The 23090-nt window shown below is 39.4% G+C and overlaps 2 protein-coding genes across 3 annotated transcripts; one reads left to right on the forward strand and one right to left on the reverse strand.

Annotated features, from left to right (window-relative positions):
* Nucleotides 1-1058: 1058 nt before the first annotated feature.
* atxn10 (ataxin 10) lies at nt 1059-22335 on the reverse strand. Of its 2 annotated transcripts, XM_079263076.1 has the most exons (12): nt 22203-22335; nt 21591-21782; nt 20685-20770; nt 20479-20575; nt 20095-20259; nt 19871-19951; nt 19515-19671; nt 19196-19313; nt 18752-18936; nt 15181-15244; nt 13352-13566; nt 1059-1168 (listed from the first exon to the last, which is right to left on the reverse strand). In XM_079263076.1, the coding sequence occupies exons 1-11, from the start codon at nt 22331-22333 to the stop codon at nt 13382-13384; spliced, it is 1461 nt and encodes a 486-aa protein (XP_079119202.1). In that variant the 5' UTR covers nt 22334-22335; the 3' UTR covers nt 1059-1168; nt 13352-13381. The 2 variants fall into 2 exon arrangements, with proteins under 2 accessions (XP_079119202.1, XP_079119201.1); XM_079263075.1 differs by lacking the exon at nt 1059-1168 and having other exon boundaries at nt 9892-13566.
* On the forward strand, nt 3768-9772 carry wnt7ba (wingless-type MMTV integration site family, member 7Ba). Its single transcript, XM_079263077.1, has 4 exons — nt 3768-3856; nt 4888-5114; nt 7971-8242; nt 9232-9772. Exons 1-4 carry the CDS (start codon nt 3774-3776, stop codon nt 9709-9711), a joined length of 1062 nt encoding a protein of 353 aa, XP_079119203.1. The 5' UTR covers nt 3768-3773; the 3' UTR covers nt 9712-9772.
* Nucleotides 22336-23090: the final 755 nt, after the last annotated feature.

The raw sequence follows: 23090 nt of genomic DNA on the forward strand, positions 1-23090 counted from the left end.
AAGATCACCATCTTCAAGTTAAAGGACCAGACTGATGGAAGTCTATACGGTGCTAAGGAGCCTAACATGAGGTTAAATACACCTCTGCCTTCAAGTCCAACCGACCAAACACCCTCTACATGCCCAAAGCTTTCTTGTCACCCTGGAGCTCAGTCATGGACCTAAACACAGTCTCATCTCCTTTCAAATCAGAGCATACTAATACCCCCTCTGCCTCCACCTTTGGCCTGTCTGCCTCCAAGGCTGCAGGTCCAAATGGTCCTGATGGTGGAAGCCCCAGCATTCTTAAAAACAATCTAACTAAAAGAAAAACTGTTCAGAGCTACCATGTTGGATTCTGCAGCACATTTTCAACCCAAGTCAGAAAAGAGTTCCCATGCTGTGGAAACCATCCTATTTTGTTCCATTACCTAAAGAATCTCAATCATCTGAACCAAAAGACTGCAGAGCAGTCGCCTTAACATCTCACATAAAAGTCCTTCAGAGACTTATTGACTCACCTCAAAGAGCAGGTGAACACCTTTTAGGACCCATTAGAGTTTACTTATCGTAATGGGCTTAATATAGAAGACTCATCCAGATGAGAGTGGGCTCTCTGAAACAGGTAGATGATGGCATATTTAGTCCCAAGCCCATTCTGATAAGTGCTCAAGTGCCTTCTGTACAATTCAGCCTCTTCTGTTATGCAAGAAGCTCCATAAATTCCAGATGGTTACCTCTACAATCACCTGGATTTATGACTACCGAACAAATCAGACCAGTTTTTGTAAAGGATAACTTTGAACACCCAAAAATTCAGCCTCACACAGGTGTAAACATTTTAACTAAAAAAGATTTATTGAAAGTTGTAGGTTAAAAATGAGAGCTTGAAGCTGTCTGGTGGCATGGGGCAGATTGGCAGTCCAAGGCAACATTACTCTGGAATCTGAACACTCCATTGAACAGGGTGTAAGTCTAATATCCAATAGCGTAGTCAAGGAAACAGACAATAGTCATACACAGAAGCAGATACCAAATCAAACTACTTATCCGAGAAGGGCAGGCCAGAATCTGCGGTTGTTTAGAGTTGAGTCGTTGTCCAGGTAAACACACAGTGAGAACGATCCAATGCGGCCAAGAGAAGGCAAGGCAGGGCAGGGGTAATCCAGGGACATGATTTGGTTGATAACTAGAGAACAGGAACATGGAAAGACACTAGATATTAACTAGACACATGCTGTTGACCATGTGGCAGGAAAGCAGAGACTGGGTAGGGTTTAAGTGGTGTAAAGCATCAATAAGGGAGCAATCAGGGAAGTTCAGGTGGAACAAATGAACTTTATTAAGGGGCTTGACAGAGCATGAACCATGACTGTTTGTGACTCTGGATCACCACAAAGGACTGTGCCCTCACCATTTCTCTGTACACTGTACACCTCAAATTTCCTATACAACTCTGAGTCGTGGCATATGCAGAAATACTCTGATAATCGTTGGGTGGCGTCTGTGGGGTGTATCAGTGATGGACAAGAAGCTGGTCAGTCAGTTTGTGACATGATGTGGAAACAATCCCCTCATCTTGAATAAAAACAAAACAAAAGAGATGTTTGTTGATTTTTGGAGGAACATGAGTGCAGAACACAGTTTCCGTTCTTGGTGAATAGAAGGTGGTGGAGGGAATTTAGCTGGAAAACAGACTAGACTGGAAATGCAACACAGATGCATCTACAAGAAGGGACCGAGATTCTTAAGGGGGCTAAAATCATTAAATGTCTGCACCAAGATGTTGCATGTCTTCTGTAACTCTGTTATAGGAAGTGCAGTAAGGTTTTTTTCATCTGCTGGGGCAGCAGGCTCAGAGCCAGACACTTAAAGAGATTGTGCAAACTGATCAAGTAGACCAGTTCTATGCTGGGAATAACTCTGAATTTGCTGGATGTGATTGTCCACAAAAGAATGCTTCTCAAGCTGCTGACAATGGTGGAAGATTCATCACATTCTCTATACAACAGTGACTGATCAGCAAAGCTTGAACTAGACACAGCATTACCAGTCAGATAGTAGCAAAACAGCGGATGAATGATCCAATCAAGATGAGCCTAAAAAAAGACAGGCATGTTGTAAAAGTGTGATCTAAGTTGTAAAAACAGTTGAAAGTTTCAACCTCTGCTGACCCTCAACAGTGAGTGTATTGTCCTCTTTGGCAGCTAGTTTCAGTAAAAATCCTGCTTCTGACATCAAACGGATCCATGCATTTCTCATTGCTGGTATTTTTACACAAAGAGTGGTTAAGAACAGCAATCCAGCCTTTGAAAGCTTAAAGAATTGACTTTCATATCTAAATCACGGCTATACAATGCTTTGTTGGTTGTACCAGGACATGAAAATCCAAAGGTTAGTTTTTACTGGCATTCAAATGATTCAAACATCCCTTTGGAACATTTTATCAATGTGATTTATCATTGGTTATTTGCTCAGTTCAAGTCTCAGAAGCATCTCAGTTTCAGCCTGAAAAATGTAAACAAGAATCATTAAGAGTTTGTACTTATTTCCCCAAATTTTCCGTGATGCTGACCCATAAAAATGCACCTACCTTTCAAGTAAGGTGCTGTTAGCGGTGTAAGTGTAATCACAGCAAAATCTCCCTTTTGGTTTTGCAGTATTTTGTTAATGAGGGTTTCCTTTTGTTTGATTACACAACCAAGACCAAATTAATACACGTGTCCTCCAACGTGTCTATTCAGATAAAACCTGAAGAACTACCAAAAAGCATTGTAAAAAAACAAGTTCTTCTAAAATGAACCTGATGCATTTGAAGTGGATACTAGCAGCAATATTCAGCTGAAGGATTTCAGACGAGCTTTTCTTTCATGTCACCACATGAGGGCGTAATGTTGGATAGAAACCAAACGAATATTCAGTCTGAGGAGTCTAACGAGTATCTGAAATATTCTATGGAGTATCTGCACAGTTTAAGAGAATCTGAGAGAAAAAGAAGAAAAAACGTTCTTCAAATTATTGCTGTTATTATCAGATTTGTTTGTACATATTTGTATCAGTCTGAATACCCCTAAAATGTGTCTTTCAACAGTTCAAAACCAAATAGATCCAGTTTGTTTACATGGAAAAAAGACAAATTGGGATATATGTCACATTTATTGAGCTGATGAAAATCAACTTTAATCATTTTTGCTTTGAAATGACTAAGAAAATTTATTAATGTTAAGTGATGAGAGAACTTGTCTTAACTCACAGCAAGCCTTTACTTTTGCCATCATGTTTAAGACTCATGATATAAAAATGAATGAAATGACCAGTGAGCTGTGGATGGAGGGCACGGAGGAGTGTAGGAGGTGAGGATGTGGGGTGTACAGAGTTGTCGTCTTGTTCACCGGACGAGGGCAGAAGTCTGCCCTCCCCTCTCAATGCCACAACATTCTCACTTTTGGAGACATAATCTGGGCGTATCGGAAATCCGGAACCCCATCATCTGCCCCCACCCTCATTTCCTCTCCCCCAAACTAGTCCTCTTTCAGTCCAGGTGGCAGAGCGCACATCGGCTGGGGGATGCAGCCTCTCATCTCCAGCACATGGACAGCGGAGCTTGGAGCTGCCGCAGAGCGCCTCGGCTCCGTTAACTAAACAAGCCCTAAGCAGGACAGACGGACACAAATTTTGCTTTAAACACCAGGACCCAAGATTTAAAAGGATTTTTTTATTTTTTTTTATTTAACACCCTTGACAATTTCCTTTTAAACCAAGAGAGCATATCCAGCTGTATTCAATGCGCAACCATGCTCATCATCTCTTCACGCAGTGCGCTGCTGTCCGTCTACTACCCACAGATCTTCCTCATCCTCACCAGCGGTAGCTACCTGTACGTTTCTTCTGAATGCTTCTTATAAATTCAAGTCGCTGTTATGTCCATCTACGGGTTGCAGGTGGCGCGTAAATTCCCAATTACGCGCAAAACCGGTTGGTACAAGGTTATATTTGTAGCAGGTGTTCACACAAGTATTAATGTCTCTTACATGATCTTACTTCACTGCTTGTGTTTTCTATGCAGCATGGTCACTTCTCTAAAGCAAGAATATGAGAAAAGGCTAAAAAAAAAATGCAAACCGTAAACATCTTTATTTTGATTATTTTGACGAATGCGAGACTTTGGATTGTTTAACCACGTGTGACATGCCTTTTTATTCGTTGCATTTTATCCCACAATAAGGACACAGAGTTGTGGATTTGCCCTCCATATGAGCGTTTTTATTTAAGCACTGAGCCATAAAACGGTTTTTCATTTATAAGGCAGTGCAGCCAATATTTAATCGACATGATTTTTTTTTTTTTTTTACTAGTTGGCGCATGTGTGCAGCTGATGAGATAACCTGCTCTAATGGATTTACACAGAACACCAGGACCACTTTGTCATGGGAGCACCTCGTCAAGATATGATCCAGCAAATGGAAAATAGTGCTATGAAATGATTACTTCATGCTCTGCTTATAGAAGCAGGCCTTTGTTATGAACTCTTTGTATGGTATTAAAAGATCCAGACATTCACAAGGAGTGATTGCTGCACCATACACCTCTCATTTCTGAGAGCTAAAATAGCTGTAGTGGTTTACATTTTCTATAACAAAGAGAAGAATAGCAAAATGATTTGAATCTGAAGCTGTTTTCTATGATGTAATGTGATCCATATTGTAAGTATACGGTAATGCAGCTTTCATGTCAAAAGTGAGTAATTTACACATTTAGCCTCTGATGCCAAAGTAAACCCCAGATTTAGGCTCTTGGTCTTGATTTCAGACAGAATGTTTGACATATTTTCTTTAAAGCCTGGAGCTATTTAGGAAGGATCCATCTTGATCAGACTTCATTATGACTTCTACTTCTGCATGTCTACAGGGCGTTGTCCTCTGTGGTAGCTCTGGGTGCAAACATCATCTGCAACAAGATACCAGGTCTGGCTCCCCGTCAGAGGGCCCTCTGTCAGAGTCGCCCTGACGCCATCATTGTCATTGGCGAAGGCGCCCAGCTGGGCATCAACGAGTGTCAGTTCCAATTTCGCTACGGACGGTGGAACTGCTCAGCCCTGGGAGAGAGGACTGTCTTCGGACAAGAACTGAGAGTAGGTAAGTCTGTCTGAAATTCAGCCTCTTTAGATTAATCAAGTTAGTTTCAATAGTTTTCATCTTGATATAGAAAAATATGAAGTTAGATATGTAAATTAACATAAAGGGAAGTGAAATATGACAGGGATTGTGGCATTTTTACACTTAAATTTTATAGGACATAAAATGGGAATATAGCGCAGCACCAGTGTATATATAACTTCTACATTAAGCTAAAATAAACCAAGACAATAAGTACATTTGATCCAAATTCTTAGTAATGGCAGGTGTGGACTAATATGTAGCTAGAAGCAGGTGTAAACAGGTGGACCATCAAGCCAAACTTATCCTTATGTCACTGTGTGCGATTTTATAATCTGTTTGTACCTCATGTAGCTGCATGAGACAAAAGACAAGACTTTAATAAAGACATTTCTGTTCCAAGCTCTACATGTAGGAACAATGATTGATGGAGCTCCTGCTAAAAAATTTAATTGAGCTTCTAAAGGAGGCTCAGATCAGCGCTCATGTCAATGGCACCACCGTGCAGGCGACACATTATTGCAAACTGAAAGATTTCTTTATAAAGTAAGGTGGAAGGCTTACTCCCATCGTGCCTTCAAAGTGCTGAAACACTTGTTTTCCCCCCAACGTTCCTCACAGTTTTAATTTCCCACATTCACCTGTTTGTTCCAACCCTCTTCTTTAAGTTGAATTTCAGCTTGAAATGTTTTTGTTGCAGCAGTTTTGGAAGCAAAAGCTTTATTAAATTGGGCCAAATAAGATGCTTGGATGCCCCTTTTTTTCTGGCTAAATGGACTCAGAGACACATGAGACTGGACCCAAATCCTCATGTCCCCCCCTATGAAAAATAATTGAGAACTTTCTGAGACCAAATTTAATTTAGACAATATAAAAACCAGTTAAGAGGGTTGTGACTGTTTAGAAATGCCCGATTCATAGAAGGAAAATGAAAAGGCAAAAAGTCTTAGTTCCCTCTTTTTTTTTCCCCCCTTCTTGTATTTGTTAATATAAATATAAACCAGGGCCATACACCCCTCTTGTGTGGTGAATGTATCATCCACCACTTCATTTGACTGACCTGCAGGGCCTGTGAACTCATTAAGCATTGAGAAACACTAGAGAGATTCAAGCAAACCACAAATTGAAGTCAGCTCCAGCAGCTGGATGGCAACAATGGAACTCTGCATGCACTGCTGTTCAATCAAAACAAATCACAGCATGAAGAGAAGGCTGTTTGGCTATTGCTTGCGCCTGATGCCTTGAGAAATGCTCGCCATACAACATATCTGAATGGGTCGCAGATTTAGCTTGATGAGAGAAGACTTCAGAGTTTGTTTTGAGTTATGGATGAGGGGAACCGCAGGTCTGATGTTTCTGCAAGTGAGTTTGTCAGGTTGGAAAGTTGCCATTAGAATTGCCTCTACCAGAGACGGCTTGCATTAATACTCTGAGTTGTTGAGCCGCACACAGGCCCAGCATTATCCTGACTGGGAAAGAGAAAAATATCCCATTGCTTACTGCAGTGCCAACAAATTTGTCTTCCCCTCTTACCAATAAATGCAAATGTCTTTATTCTTAAGTTAAGATGGTGACATACAAAATGACGACATTAGTCAACACTAGATTGTTTAAACATGCAACACAGTAGTATCATTCAACGCAATGACGTGGATTGCCGAAAACAGACACAGGACGGCACTTAGGCTGCGTGAAAAATTTCATTGAGGAAAAACTTTAAGGCTCCGACTCATAACATAACAAGCTCCTCTGATCAGCCAGCAGGTGTCACTTGTGCTTCCTTCACTTCACCGATTGTCGTTTTAACAGTTACCGTTTGCTGGTGTACATCAGCGACGGAGTATGAAACCAGATATTCAAAAAAAACAAAAAAAAACAAGGAATTATGATGTTACCCAGATGCTTGAGCTGTTATTTGGCCAAACTTCTAACACCAAACTTTTGGGTCTTTAAAATTTAGAGCAATATCCAGATGGCTGCTAGTTAAATTGACTTGAATGATCATCAGAAATGGTGACCACCATCCGTTTGCTGGTTCTGGGGCTTTCGCATGTATTCTGACAAAATGTCAAGGAGGAAAGACATCAGCAATGACTTAAGTGGAGAAATTGTGGTTGTCAAAAAAATAGGAAAACTGTTGTAAGACCATCTCCAAACAATTTGGGGTTTGTCCTCATCAACTGGGAAAGATTATGCACAAGTGCAAAACACAAAGAGGAGTAATCGTTTTCTCTCTAAGAACATGGCAGTGCAGCTTCGGCTTGCCGAGTTATGTCTGAACAAACCACAAGACTTCCAGAACAATGTTCTTTGGACAGACAAGCACAAGATGAAGATGTTTGGCAAAAATGCAAAGAACCATATCTGGCAAAAAGCAAACTCAGACTATCAGCATAAATGGCAGTGGAAGAGTGATGATTAGGGGGTGATTTGCTGCCACAGGATCTGGGTACCTAGCAGTCACTGAGTTGAGCATGAACTGGGCTGTGCAACAGGACAATGATCCAAAACACATTTGCAAATCTATAAATAGATCAAGAAAAAGACTGAAATTTTTGCAATGGTCCAGTCAAAGTCCAGACCTTAACCTGATTTAAATACTACAATAAAAACTTAAGTGAGCTGTTCATCAACAAATAGCCTCTGCCTCAGGACATTTATGAGACATGATAAGGGAAAAAAAAAAAAACAGGTTCTAATCTTTAATATTGCACAATTCATACAACAAAATTAAGAAAGCTGTATAATTATATGACTATTAAATACAGTCCTGCTTATATCTAACTTTAAATGACTCAAGTCCTACTTTTTCTCATTTTGCTTTGTTTGCTTTAGGCAGCAGGGAGGCAGCATTCACATATGCCATCACTGCAGCCGGAGTTGCTCACGCAGTGACGGCAGCATGTAGCCAGGGCAACCTGAGCCAGTGCGGCTGCGACCGGGAAAAGCAGGGCTACCATGACCAAGAAGAAGGTTGGAAATGGGGGGGCTGCTCAGCCGATGTCAAGTACGGTGTGGAGTTTTCGCGGCGCTTCGTGGATGCCCGTGAGATTAAAAAAAATGCCCGCCGGCTGATGAACCTCCACAACAACGAGGCGGGCCGAAAGGTAACAAGAAGAGACACGTTTGGTTGATGCAAATTATTAAAAACTAAAAAATGCAAATAGCTACATTTATGTGCAACAAGTATGTTTAACACCTTAGGAGCCATTAAAGAATTCATTTAACCACTTCCACATTGTAATTTTCTTTTCGAGTTCTCTGTAAATCAAATTCTAAAATGCAGCTGTCCAATGAGGTTGTGTCCTCCAGTCCATTCAGTGAATTACTAAGCATTAGGACAGAATAGAGGATATTATTGTAAGTCTCTGTCTCTTCCTTTCTCAGTGGCAGCATCTAAGATCACACTTCTGCATCACCGCACACACTGAACCAACGCGAGTCAGGGGAAGCTTCCAAACAGAGAGTTGCTGGTTTAACTAATGATGTGGACAAACACAAGAAGTCACTGTGTGTTATTATGGGCTCTTTCTATATATATATATATATATATATATATATATATATATATATATATATATATATAACCTTACATTAAAAATGCATTCTCATCAAAGGGGATGCAAGTCTACATACATACATACACATGTATACATCAAAACCCGTCACCTGTCCATTTTTGTCATCCGAAAATATTTATATGGCATTATAAAGTAAATCTGGCTCATACGGCCATGTAATTCCATACGTGTATGGTTACACAACAGCTCTGGTCAGTTTTCTCCGGCTGTCACGCCATTCTGTGGTCTGAAGAAAGGTAAAGTTAATTAGAGACTACAGTTTGGGGGTATGAGTTATTTTCCCCAGGTTTTTTGACATGAAGTTGGCATACTCGCTGCTGTGTTGAAAGTTGAAGTGCTGTAGAGATCCCAGCTTACCAAAAGAGACAGACTTAACCACTTTAAATGTTAGCAAAGGACCTGTGAACTTACAATAACTATACATCTAACCCACAGAATACATTTTCAGCTCATAACTTGTCTTTTTTTTTTTTTTTTAAACATGCACATGTCTAATCTTTACTCTGTGGGATCAGATCCTGGAGGAAAGAATGAAGCTGGAATGCAAGTGTCACGGTGTGTCCGGTTCCTGCACCACTAAGACCTGCTGGATCACCTTGCCAAAGTTCAGAGAGATTGGCTACCTGCTGAAGGAACGCTACAGTGAAGCGGTTCAAGTAGAGTCAGTCCGTGCCTCCAGGCTCCGCCAGCCCTCTTTCCTACGTCTCAAAGAGGCTAGGGGCTACCAGAAGCCCACAGACACGGACCTGGTGTACCTGGAGCGCTCTCCCAACTACTGTGAAGAGGACACAGCCACAGGGAGCACAGGGACAAGAGGCAGGCTGTGCAACGGCACCTCGACCCACACGGACGGCTGCAATGTTATGTGCTGCGGCCGGGGCTACAACACACACCACTACACGCGGGTCTGGCAGTGTAACTGTAAGTTCCACTGGTGCTGCTTTGTCAAGTGCAACACCTGCAGTGAGAAATCTGAAGTGTTTACTTGTAAGTAGAAGCAAGGACACCTTGACCTGGAGATATTTATTACAATTTGCACATTTTGAAATCCTGTTTGGAACAATTTGAATGAAGGAAAGCGAAGCGAGAAGTTTTGGAAAGCATTGGGAGCAACACAAAAACATGTATGATTCATATGTACGTCTGAACTGACTGAAAGGAAGACATAAAGACGCTGAAGTTTGAGAGATTTTATACTCCTCTTTTGCTTTTCAACAAAGCTTCATTAACAAGACAACATCTTGCAAAGATGTGTTTTACAGACATTCAGGACACAAGACAAAAAAAAAAGAAAAAAAAAAGAAATGCTACATGAGAAATGTACTTTGGACTGCCCTGAAACGGGACTGGCTCAGAAGAGGCCTGAATGAAGGCAGCCAAACACATTAAACTGTCTTTTCACACTGTATTCTGTTTAAACACTGAAAAAGGAAACTACATTATTTATGCAAAACATCTTTAAACTTTTAGCATATTCAACATCTCTAAGATTTTTCCCTCTTTGCAATCTTCATTTAAAGTGGGTTGTAACTTATTTTAGTTGTATGGAGACATATTTACAGCCACTAAACTGCTCTTTTTATTTTCATCGGCGCCATATCTTGCTATAGATTATTTTGCACTTACACAATCACTTTTATTTTAGATTTTATGAAACACAAGTTATTTAATGGGGCTGCTGCCACTGGGTGTTGTACCCAAATATAATCATACAGACGCCGAGAGACCCACATGTCATATTTTGAGCATCCCAACATGTCCGTCTAAACATCACTTCATCCTGACTGGGACTGTTTTGTTTTTGGAAGGCTCTTGACTCCTGACCATGTGAGTCTGGTTGGAACTCCACGGAGGTGCAATCAGGTTCGGATACATCCAACATTCCCATGAACAGCAGAGACGTGGAATTCCACATCGTGGCCTCTGCTTACACAAGGCCTTCCAGCGCGGTTTAGGCCTGCCTGGGTGGATGGCATGTGTCCTAACCACACAGAAGGGGGTATGAGAGGATCAAAGGCCTCAAAGCTATTTTTGGACAGCACCCTTAATGTATTCAGAAATGTTTATTTAGGCTTTATATACACCTTACAAAACAATTTGAAGAGTATATTTTTATATGAGGAACGTGGCACTTTATGTCATTTATAGATGAAAGAGAGTCACTATTTACAAGTGTTTTCTAACGTCAATGTATTCAGATTTAAAGATATAAATTATTTGGAATTTATGTGTTTGATCAAGTTCCTGAAATGTTCATACTCCATGTGTTTTTTTTGTTTCGTTTTGGGTTTTTTTTTAAAGCATCCTAGATTGTCCACCTTAATATAATCCTTCACATTTCAAAGTAGTCCATAAAGGCTAAGTCACTTCAAAGTCCTGGAACGTCTGAGTAAAACTGTGGAAACCACTGTGAAGAGTAAACAAATGGTAGTATGCTAGTAGATTATATGTTAAAGGCTTCGGCAAAACAACTAAGTGCACAGCTTCAGTTTGAGCAGATCTGTTTACACTTGTCTTAATAACTCTTTTAGTAAATCAGGGACAACAGTGCTTTTAAAAGGCAAAGCTATAACTTACAAAGTTTATGTGGCAAATTTAAAGTCTGCATCACTTATGAACAGGGAGAGTTTTTTGTTTTTTTGTTTTTTTTTAAATCAATAAAACTTGAGCATTCTTTTAATGCCTTTTGAGTTTCATTTCACAAGTTGTTTTTTTTTTTTTCAAATAATTAGAAAAGGTTTTATATCACATGCAGTTCATTATTAGACATCGTTACCTGAGCCAAAGTTTAAGAATACACCAAAAAGGACCATATGAAACAAGAAGGCACAAGTAAGTTACAGAAGGGGCGATTTTAGTTGAAATTGCTGATATAGGAAATAAGAAATTTTGGCCTTGGCTGATGTTGGAGATGAACATGCGACTGCAGCCATGTCACCTCATTCAGCCCGGCTGACTTGCACAGCCTCTTTCCTGTGGGGCTGAAAAGCATTGCGGCCACCCAGTCGAGCGCAAGTAACAGCTGTTTTGTTAGCCGTCTGAAATCCTGGGGACCGGAACCGCATAAGCTCCCTTTACTATACTGTCGGATTGTGGGGAAAGTCAGTTCAATTGTTTCAATACATTTTGTCATTAAAAATCAGAGGCAGAGCAAACAAGGTGGAGCAGGGTGTGGGCAGCCTTGATAAAGCGCTGCATTGTTGAGGTGTCAGGACCGCTCAGCTTATCCATCAGCAGGAGGAGCAGGGAGGGATGACATTTTGCAAACTAATGCCTCTGGTCCAATTCCATCACTTGATGGATGCACATTTTCAGCGCACTCTCACTATTTACCACTGCTCAAATCAAGACAAGTAAAGAGGGGGTCTCGTATGTATTTAAGATCTTAGAGATCTATGGAGGAAAGAGAACCTGCCTAAGAAGCAAAGTGTGAATCTGTGTACTAAAATAGTGTAAGATTTATGCAGAATGCCTATTTAAGCCTCTTCATAATTACGATTGAAGAAAAATTCACAAGACTATGTTTAGTATCAAACTCCTGTTCTAGCATTAATATAGGAGTGCAAAAGCAAGCAAATGCTCTAATAAGCTCACAATGTGCACTGAGCTTCGTTTATCATTTATAACATGCATAGTGTCAGATATCTGTTCGCTGACCCTGAGGTGATACACACAAGACTGGACGTAAAACAAGAAAAACACAAAGTTTAAGAGAATAAAACAATTACAGGGAAAGAATGATAACCAAACGGAGCACAAGGGAAGAGAAAAACATAAAGAAAATGTTTGGGTTTTTTGTGTTATGTTTTTTTGGAAGGTGCCTGTTTTTTTCTGGTTGCCCAATGTTGCTGTGCTTCACACAACAGGAGTTCCACCTATTTGCCTTATTGCTGCATCTAGATGTCCTTAATTAGTAATACTTATGTTCACAAAAGCAGCCATTTACACTATTTTAATAAGATGGTTGTCGATAACGTAGCCAAGATGCCACAACTTAATTTGGTAAGGCAGGCAGGGGGTAGATTTCATCAAGTTTTGGTCATTCTCTGTTTCATGGTTACTGCAAATGCCACTGTGGGCCTGAGATTAAACTCCAACCCCTGCTGGTAACATCACCGTCTCCTTCAAGCAGAAAGCTGGACACTGCAGTGCCCTTTGTCTTTGGATTAAATTGCAAAACATCAGCTTCTCCAAAAGCTACCAGCATGTGCTCGCTACTCACCAACTCCTCATTTCCCAGACTCAGATCAAGACAAAGCAGGAGCTGCTGACTTCCTGACCTCTACTTCTTTACCAGGGAGACCTCATGGGTCTTTTATGTGTTAAAAAATACCTTGAGCCCCAACAGGGCATGAGTGTTCACATTGCTGAGGTAGAAAAGTAAGTTATACATACTTCTCTGAATTGTTTTAATGAAAAGCACTGTCTTTTTTTCTTTTTTTTTTAAAGCCAGCCTATCGACAGTGTGTCAGTCAGTTTCTTTTAACAGGCATAAAAACTGTTAGGTTTTTGGTGACAGATTATAAATCAGCAGAAAAAGCAAAACTAATGAGGCTAGATGAAGATACGTGAACATGTATTTTCTTTCTAAACAGACACTTTGCATAAAAACCTGCCTACAAGCTGACCTACAACCTTTTTCTTTCTCGCAGCTCCTCTGACGTCTTAGGAGTCCTTGCTCACAGGTTTGAGCAGCAAACTTCCATCTCGCTCCTCCACCAGGAAACCCAACTCCCTGAGCGCAGAACAGTCAGCTGGGCCGCGCTGCTTGAGGCCTGCAACCAGCTCCTGGTTCTGCACGTTGTGTTCTAGCAGGTTCCTGATGGTAAAGATGGCCCACTGGCTGATAACTTGTGGTAGTCGGTTAAGGAGAAAAATGTTTGGATTTCAGTCACATGAACACAGTTTTTCCTCTGGGATTTCACCAGTGCTCTATAGCCCAGATTAATGCAAAATTAGTCAGTTGTAGAGATAAAAGCTGTCAGAGAGGTTAATAACAGGACATAGAATACAGGCAAAATATTTTCATCATCCAGCTCAGGATGTCAAACTCCTCACAGCCTGGTATTTGTCTTGGGCTGTGGAGTAGGCAGACAGCTCCATAAACAAATGAGTTTTGCAGACAGGTTATATTTCCTGATACAAAACATTTCAACCCTCCCCTCTCATGTTTCCCATATTACTTTCTGAACACTTTTTCTGCGACTGTTTTTTTTTCTGAACAGAAACACAGTCTGTCATAAAAGGTGAAGAGTGGACTCTGTGTGGATTTACTTGTATTAAAGAGCTGCATGGGGACAAAGGCTTGGCTTCGATTGTTGACTTGGTGTAAAGGCAGCGTGGCTCAACACGCCCATTTTCACTCATTTATGTCAGCAGGTGGTAGGATGGCCAGCAGGGTGGGTTTTTTTCAAACAAAGTTATATGTTACCTATCAAATAGTTGTGAAATTTGTTGCGTATTCATTGCTTCCAAAGCAAATTAAATGATTAAATCAGAAATGTCTTGCATAGCATTTTTGTTAACAGTCAGCCTGAGAGGGACTGGACTATATTACCCATTAGGAGAAGTCGTAAGAAGTGTTTTTTGTTTTGTTTTTTTTAATTAAAAGCATCACTTCAAGTTGCTTAAATCTGCTGCCCCTCAATGTGTATGAATGGAAGGCTACAAAATCATTTAAAAACCCTTTTATGTAGTCTTTGATACAAAGTCAAAAAACATTTATATAGCAAATGTAATTGAACCACAATCTGCCACCTACAAGCAGTTCTGAAAGCTTAGCAGTTTAGTTGTGAACTAAAGCAAAACTACATAATTATCTGACTTTTAAACTGTGTTTCTCATTAATTTCATTTGCACACTGAAATTCATTATGCATATTTCTGGGCCCAGCACCTCCCAGCAGTGCCACGAGTTCAAAAACCATGCTTTAGGACTTCTTTTCCCAGTTTGTGATATCAACAAACTGGCTGATTCAGAAGCATAGCATGGCTGACTGAAACACAAGAAGCCATTATCAAATGAGGTAATGAATAGAATGAGAGAAAGTGATCAAGCAAACTCTAGACAAGAGTCAACATCAGACTGACTTTTACTGGAAGGAGACTTCTAGGAGAAGAGACAGGATGCAAAACAGATGATGAATTAATCTTCTGGTAAAGTCAGAAATTAAAGTCAGAAAACAATGCCAAATTTCAGCAGCATTTTTTCAATGCTATTAAAAACTGAAATCTGTGCATTCAAGCAGCCTTCATGACAGCAGCCCATCAGTTCTCAGTGCTGAACGTCAATCAAAGATAAATCATTACCTGCAAACTCATCAGCTTCTCAGATTAACCGTGTCTACAAAAACAGCCAGAATAAATAAAACCACTGCTGAGCAGAAATATGAACAATAAATTTAGATAAATGTGAAATATAGGAGCACCTACACAGCTTTTAATCAGTGTGTTAATAAAGGATACAAGGATTGTTGCTGTCTATGTTGCAGTTGTCCAAGATTAGTGGGATGCCTTCAAGTTCTCTGACCTGAGAAGGAAAGTAAGTTCATATGGATTTAAATAGCAAACATTTCTCAGCCAGAAGTTATACCGTCGTCAAAAAGATCTTTTAGTAAAAAAAGATTTGTTTCATTGGGCCATTTAGCATGATCACAAACATCAAGACGGGTCTTGAATCATTTTTAAATTTAATGGCAAACACATTTGTTATAAGTTCTTATTAATATTAGGGGATATCATAAACCAATGCACAGCATTTTACTAAAGCTGCAGCATTAATACACTACCAGTAAAAAGTTTGGACACACTTTCCCACTGGATTCAATGGGAAAGAGTGTCCAAACTTTTGGCTGGCACTGTATAGAAAGCAGCATGAAAAAAAGGAAGCAAACTGGGTGCTGCAACATATTCCTATGCTCCTCTTACCTCACTTTAATCAGTCAAAAAAAACAGTTTCATGATTTGGCTTGCCATGTCATTTCAGTTCTTTTTTTCCCCTCAACAAAATAATAGTTGAAAATTAAACAAGAAGAGTTATAAGAAGGCAATGTCTGCTTTGTTCAAGCATAGTACTGCCCTCACCCACAAAATAGTGGGCTTCCCCATTCATTTGGAGCAACTTGGAACTTGATGCACCATCCAAAGATGCTTCAGGAAGTAAAGAGACTGCAGACCAAAGTATAAATCTTCAAAGTAGTGCGCTATTCAATCTAAGATTCCATCTGAGGAATAGTGTTCATGTGCTCTTGGGACCAAAATACTTGGTTTCAAATCCCAAGATGCCATACGGTTGAAACGGTTCAACAATGATGTCCAAATCCTGTCTCAACAGGTCACAATCCTGCAGGTTTTAGACATTACTCTCCTCTAACTCAGGGATCCCCAATCCTGGTCCTTGAGGACCGGTGTCCGGCAGGTTTTCAAAGTCTCCCTGCTGCAACACACCTGATTCAAATCAATGTGTATTTATCAGACATGTGCAGAGGAACACTTGGGAAATCTGTGGGACACCGATCTTTGAGGACCAGGGTTGGGGATCCCTGCTCTTATACACCTGATTCAAATTAAATGGATCTATCCAAGAACTTCTTAAATTCTGCCCAAGCATGCTGACTGATTTATCTAATTCAGATGTGCTGCAGTAAGAAAACATCCAACAGTCTAGGACAGCATGCCTTGATGGCATACTTTGGACACCCTGCTTTAAGGCCCTGAAAATTTCCAAAACTGTTTTTTGTTTTTGTTTTTTACTTTTGTTATGTGTAGTAACTGAGACTCCACAGTGTTTAGTCAGTTTGCCAAACTACATTCAATTCAAATTTATTCATATCGCTCAAAAATCCTGGCAATGCCACCTCAAGATGCTTTACAGACACAGAAAAAAACCATAATGAAAGCCAATTCACAATAGCCTATATAAGGAAACCAACAGATTGAGTTGGAGGGTCCAACTCAAACATTACATTATTATGATTATAAAACAGAATAGTTCAGAATATTTGGTGCACTATGCATTGCAGCAGTGGACCACTGACATGTCACATTAATATAGATGCATTGCTGGCCCTTAAGGGTTGGAGCTGGTGCTCAAACAACCTGCTGGTTTTCAGTAAGTTATGTGCCAATGTTTCGATGAGTGATTGCACAAAACTTTATAGGCTGCTGGATCCATTTAGCTTGAGTCAGATATGTTGGAGCAGGGAAACATTAAAAATCTGGAGGACTGCGGCCCTCGTGAAACAACTTTGGACACTGATGTATTGACTTGCAGTGACTCTTAGACAGGAATAAACCACCGTCATTGTGTTTGCAGCACTGTGTTTTTCCCCCACTACTATGACTCAAAGCACCAGCTGTGCTAAGAACATTTGAACAAAGAAAACCCCTCAAGTCCATCTTAAAACAGACCAAAAAAGCAAAGCTCTGACATTATGCACAATCAATTACTTAAAACAGTTGGTAACACTGCTGTACAGTCTCACTCCTATGGTGAAAAGCTTTTAATAAATGTCGAAATGGGCCTTATACTTCAAAAATTAACAAAAGATTGTTTTGTTGAAGGTGGTGAAAAAAAAAATCAAACTCTCCTCAAGATTCGACAGAAGAGAAACACTCTAGAGATGGTGTTTCCAGAGGCTTACATCCATGCAAAAGCAGCCGTGTGGTTGGTGGTTAGTCTGAGCGATCTGCTCTTTATCAAGTGTCTGATTCTATAGGCTTAATCATTGTCTTTGCTTGATGTTGCCATTGTGGTTATCCCCAATAGAAACAGCAGAACGAGAGAAAGTGTTGAGTTTCAGGAAATGGTAATGTCATTTATACTGTCAAAAATACACAGCCATTGAATGCCGCAAGCACCCAAGTCTGCAATTCCCACTTTCAGAGGAAACGTTGCTTACATTATGTCCAAACCCATAAAGGGATGAATAACAAGAGACTGGACCCTGACTTCAGCCCGGTACAAGCTGTTCAGTGCTTTGTATGCACATCTTAAATTACAATCTCTCCCGAAGGTGAACAGAATGACATTTGGTTTACTGGAAGAGATCTTGGTGAAAACAGATATGTGGGTGATTTCTGACCACGGACAGACCACAGATCAGCATCCATAAATATTATGGAGAGGCCAGCTCAGGGTGGCCATCCCACAAGCATTCCACAAATCTGTTTCTATTAAATACAACCAAGTCTGTAATGCACCACAGATTGAGCACAGTCCAACTTCTCCTCATCTGCTGTATTATCTATCTGTACTTTTTGTTAATAGTAACATGCTGACAGATGGTGACGAAGAAAAGCTGATACAATCAGTACTACGGCTAAGGGAAATTCAGATTTAACTTACAGAGCAAGCAGAGTTGAAAGAACACAGTCTCTAGCTTCATTAGACATCACACCTATCTGCAGGCCTCAGCTGTGCTCAGGATATCATCATGACTGATACAAGAGCTCGTTACAAGAGCATGCTCTGTAAACATGCTAATTTGGGGAACAGATCTGTCTAAGCAAATACAAGTGGGCCCCCCAGACCTCTCAATCACCTATTAACCTTTGAACCCATTGTGTTTGACAGAACAAGGATATTTACTCGATGCTAAGAGGCCTCTGATACCATTAGTGGAGGGGAACATTACTTGTATATGTTAAAAAGCAAAAGGCACTAAATGTTTCGCTGATTTTCTCAATGAATTATTAATGATCGAAGCTAATGGTTTGTTCCTATCTGCAGAGGAAGACTTTTTTTTTTGCTGTTGCTGGAAGAGTTGCACAGCATAATCTGAACTATGTAGACCACAGACAGTGATATGAAGAAATGACTAAGCTGATTCTCAGTGCACAAGATATGTATGGCTGGTCGAAGACTGATTGTAGAACAGATCGAGCAGCCATTCTATAATCTGAGAAATAAATAAATATCTTTACCCTCACTTTTACCTTCACTTTTGTAAATTATCATACACACAGGTAAAATGACTTGTTTTTTTTGTTGTTAAATTGGTTTAATCCTTACTTTTTACTGTCATAAATTTCAAACCTTATTTTGGTTGTTGGTGTGGCTGTGGCAGAGGTTTCCTATCAGCCTGATGAGGTGGGCCTTAAAGCTGATGACAGGCGAATGTGATGAAGGGTCTCCATCTCCACTAAAAGATGAGAAGTTCTGAGCGGTGCTGAAGATATTCTTACTGGCCTTCCCTATAGCATGCACCTGCTCCAGTAGCTCTGAAAAGAAAATGTTCAGAGTAGAAAGAGAGGGATTATACAATAAAAAGATAGAGAATATATGTTATCCACCGGATGGCTAAGAAGAAACTAAACAATTAAAACATGCAACTATTTGACTTATCTATGATATCAAAGTTTGCAAATGTTAACTTAAGGCTTTGTTTTCACAAAGAAGAGATTTACATTCATTCTTTTTATACTTAAATCTGCCTGTCACAACACAGCAGGTAACCATGATCATTTCACGCCTACTTACCAACTGTGGTCACAAGAAGATCTGGATGGTCCTGCAGGAACATGAACTGCTTGTGGTCTGAAGTCAACTCACACAGTACATCCAGCAGACTGATCACTGTTAGTGCCTCCTGCAGGACCTGGAGAGGATTGCAACCAAGAGGCATTCCACAGAAAACTGATGTATTAGTCAACAATGCAAAAAGTGAAAACTCAAGAGGTAAAACAGTTTAAAAAAAAAAAAAAAAATCCCATAACAACAACGGTAGGTTTGCAGTAAACACACCCGTTTGTCATTTCAAAGTGTTTGGGATATACATCAGCAGGTTGAGTATCTGTACCTCATCACTGGATGCAGAGCCAGTAGCAAGTGTAAGAACAGCTCCACAACCTTTCTGGAAGGAGCTGGCCAGGAAGTGAGCCACACTCGGGGGAATGCCACACTCATCTGAGTCCTCCTCTCGTAACTGGGCAAAGAGTAGCTCTAACAGAGTAACTCTGAAAAGTACGTATAAATCTAGGTTAAACATTTTTAGCAAATAGTAATTTTAGATTTTAAAAAAATGTTCATGTTCTTAGGGTAGTATTTTGTGATCGATTCATCAGCATTTCTGAATCGGAAAGGCATTTTGATAGACACTGAAAAAAAATTAGTCTAACATATTAGCTTTAGGTACCTCAAGTAAATGTAATGTACCTTTCATGATGGGACATCCCAGAGTACATGCTCTCCACCAGAGCTGAAGACATGAGGAAATGCTGGGTTGCAATAAGCACCCTGGAAATGAATAAAAAACAGTAAGAAGTAACAAAACAAAATACTGTTTCTCAAATAGTTGAGACTTTTCAAAATACCAGCAATATCCCACATATAGTGAGTTTTATCATATGTAAAGTTCCACCTAACCACCTCAAACTTACGTCCAGTCGAGTTCAGGTTGGATCCTACAGAGCTCCATCACCCTGAGTGCCAGCGGGATATACTGCGGCTTTGACAAATCTTCTACCTTGGTCTCATCCAGACAAGTGTGGAGAACCATAGAGGTATAGTTCAGCACCTTCTCATCATCAACATGGAGCAGCTGCCTGTACACATATTTGGGTTCACTCAGTGTCAGGAAAATGGAGTTGAATTGGACTCATGTTTTTTTTTTTTAAACAACGACCACAACAATGAAAAGCAAATCGTTTAATATAACTTCAAATCAAATGTGTTTAGCTCTGCAGTGGAGAGTTGCACAGATGCACATGTTATGGGCAAGTTGAGTGTTGCACATTATGTAAATAAAAATATACAAAACTCACAGGAGAAGCTCAGGGAAGCTTAGCTGCCAAACATCATCTTTACACAACTGGTTTCCAACTGCTAAGTTTCCAAGAAACTGGATCCCACAACGAAGAGCTAAAGTGAAAAAGACAGGAACAACATTTAAACAAATTCAAAGATAAAAGTCAAACATAGTCCACTGAAAGGCTGACTCATTTTATAGTGATTCCAGCTTTAGACTTACATTCAAATATGGCATCTTTACTTTCTGAATGTATATCCTGAAGAACACTAAGGAGCTTAACGGATACATCAATGAAACCAAGTTCCCTAAATGGGAAGAAAATAAAAGTTAAGCAGAGATTCCACTGGTATATTGATATTTTCTTTTGTGAAAAAATATGATTTAATGAATAACATCTTATTATAATGAAACAGAGAATAACCTGATAGTTTTTGTTTTGTTTAATGTACTAAACACTACAAAAAATAAATCACCTGCTACTAAGCAGATCCCACACATATTACATCATGTTGCTATTAACTAAACAGAAACTAAGTCACACTGCAATCTCTAAAAGCAAATGTTTAAGCAGTTGTCCGGTCTAGAGCATTCAGGTGTGTGTAAATCTAATGCCTATTAAGTAATATGTCAACAATGATTATATTAAAAAAAAGTAATGCAGCTGCCCATCAACATGATATGATAAAGCCTTTTCCAAGTACATGCAAATATCAAGTTCACCCCAAGTTTAGTGTGCAATGTTGTGAGAAAAAAAAACAAAAACTTAAAAGCTACGTCTCAGATTCTTCTGGTCTTTGTTAGCATGTTATATGTTAAAGTGAGGACAATAGATGTACAAAACAACATGGCAGCACATATTAGGTTTATATTTAGGCAGACAAACAAGATCAAAGTAGAAATGTATTGTCATGATGTATAATGCATAAATAAATAAATACATTTTAAAGCATACAAAAAAGTTGATAGCATACCTAAAATTTTAAAGAGGTTTACAAGAGATGTTTACATAAATTGGTTAGTTTTAGCTGAGAAATTAGAATATTATTAAATAATTTGGCAGATTTCTCATTTACTCTGGTCAAAACAACCATTTATTACACTGAACAACACTGTGCGTGGCATTACCTGAGCAGTGTTTGGTTGCGTGCACTCTGGACACAGGAGTTCCTCTGTACTCTGAAGCACTCAGCAGTCAGCTGGAGCTGCAGGGTAATAGACTGAAGATCTTCACTATCCCTGTTAGCAATTTGCAGCTCTTCACACAGTCTGTTGAGGAACCTCAGGAGATTTGAGAACACCTCCTCCTCCACAACATCTCTGAGGAAAAAAAATATGGCCACAAAGATAAGAGATACATTGTCCATTACAGTTACATTACAATGCTACTGACATACTCACACAAGTACAGGTGTAGCTTATAACATCTTTAATTGCCGCATTAAGAGTAACAATAAAAACTGGCAACATCCTTGTGATGTTATCAGTTTAAAAAAAAAGCATGATTTTTAGGAAGCAAAATATTCGCAAAACACAGGTTTAAGAAAGTATTCAATACCAAATATAAAACAGCCATATTGCATACAGCCAGGTAAAATCCCAGACCAAGTTTTATGACACTATAAAAATAGATGTGAATATTAGCGGGACAGCAGCCATGACTCAGTTACCGCTACCTTAGCCACCAAGCTAATACTCTCGGTTTCCAGTCAAAATATTAGCATACAGCTCAAACCATACCTATATTCATCCTCCCGCAACGCAGCTGTAAACTTTTTCAACACTTGCAAATGTTCAGAGGAGTGTGTCTCGTTCAAAATACCAGCGATAGAAGCTGACATATCCAAACTGTTGTCAGTGGTAGATGCCATGATTCCCTGTCATGCGTCTGACTTGTACTTCCGGGTAAGCTTCTAAACGCTATTGGTTCAATCTAGTATGAAGGCGGAGTCAAAACATGTGCTGCTGTTGTCATGTGACCTTCACTGCAGTCCGTTGTCAGCCTGAAGAAGACAACTTCTCATTGGCTGTCCAATTTATGGACTTTTATTTATTTATTTATTTATTTATTTATTTATTTATTTATTTATTTATTTATTTATTTCAGTTACTTTTAAGCTGCTTTTGAAATTCAGATTTTTGTGAAATTTATGAACATGTATCATGTTTACTTAATAGAATGTCTAATAGTTTATTAAAGTTTAAAATGACTTTATTAATGTTATTCATGTTCCTAATTAATAATTATTAAGGTCAATGAATAAATGTGTGTTCTTCTGTCATTGATCATATATTTCTTATAGTTTTCATGCACAAACTTGTCTGTACTGTCCTGCTTTGATATAAAACAATGTTATCTTATAAACAACACAAATGAGATCACTAGGGTCAGATCAGATTTAAAATCATTATCAGATTTTAATCACAAGGGAAATGTCACTTTGCTGGTATAACTGAGCAAATAATGGTAGTCTGCTAGCCATTTTGTGCATATAACATAATCAGTTTGAGAACATGTGGCAAAGTACAATGCAGAAATAATACTATAACCAGATTTTAACTTATCAATCCGGTTTAATTTGAATGTCCTTTTTGCACAAATTTAATGTAGCCAAATGAAAAAAAATT

This window comes from Telmatherina bonti, assembly GCF_933228915.1.
Source record: "Telmatherina bonti genome assembly, chromosome: 23".
NCBI lineage: Eukaryota > Metazoa > Chordata > Actinopteri > Atheriniformes > Telmatherinidae > Telmatherina > Telmatherina bonti.

Excerpts from the sequence above, each read along its gene's own strand:
- wnt7ba (XM_079263077.1), top strand. The coding sequence starts at position 3,774 with ATGCTCATCATCTCTTCACGCAGTGCGCTGCTGTCCGTCTACTACCCA. Across the intron at positions 5,115-7,970 it reads CGGACAAGAACTGAGAGTAG|GCAGCAGGGAGGCAGCATTC; the intron begins GTAAGTCTGTCT and ends TGTTTGCTTTAG. Across the intron at positions 8,243-9,231 it reads ACAACGAGGCGGGCCGAAAG|ATCCTGGAGGAAAGAATGAA; the intron begins GTAACAAGAAGA and ends CTGTGGGATCAG.
- atxn10 (XM_079263076.1), bottom strand. The coding sequence starts at position 22,333 with ATGGCATCTACCACTGACAACAGTTTGGATATGTCAGCTTCTATCGCT. Across the intron at positions 18,937-19,195 it reads TCTTCTTGTGACCACAGTTG|AGCTACTGGAGCAGGTGCAT; the intron begins GTAAGTAGGCGT and ends TTTTCTTTTCAG. Across the intron at positions 13,567-15,180 it reads CATAGACAGCAACAATCCTT|TTATCAGCCAGTGGGCCATC; the intron begins GTATCCTTTATT and ends GACTACCACAAG.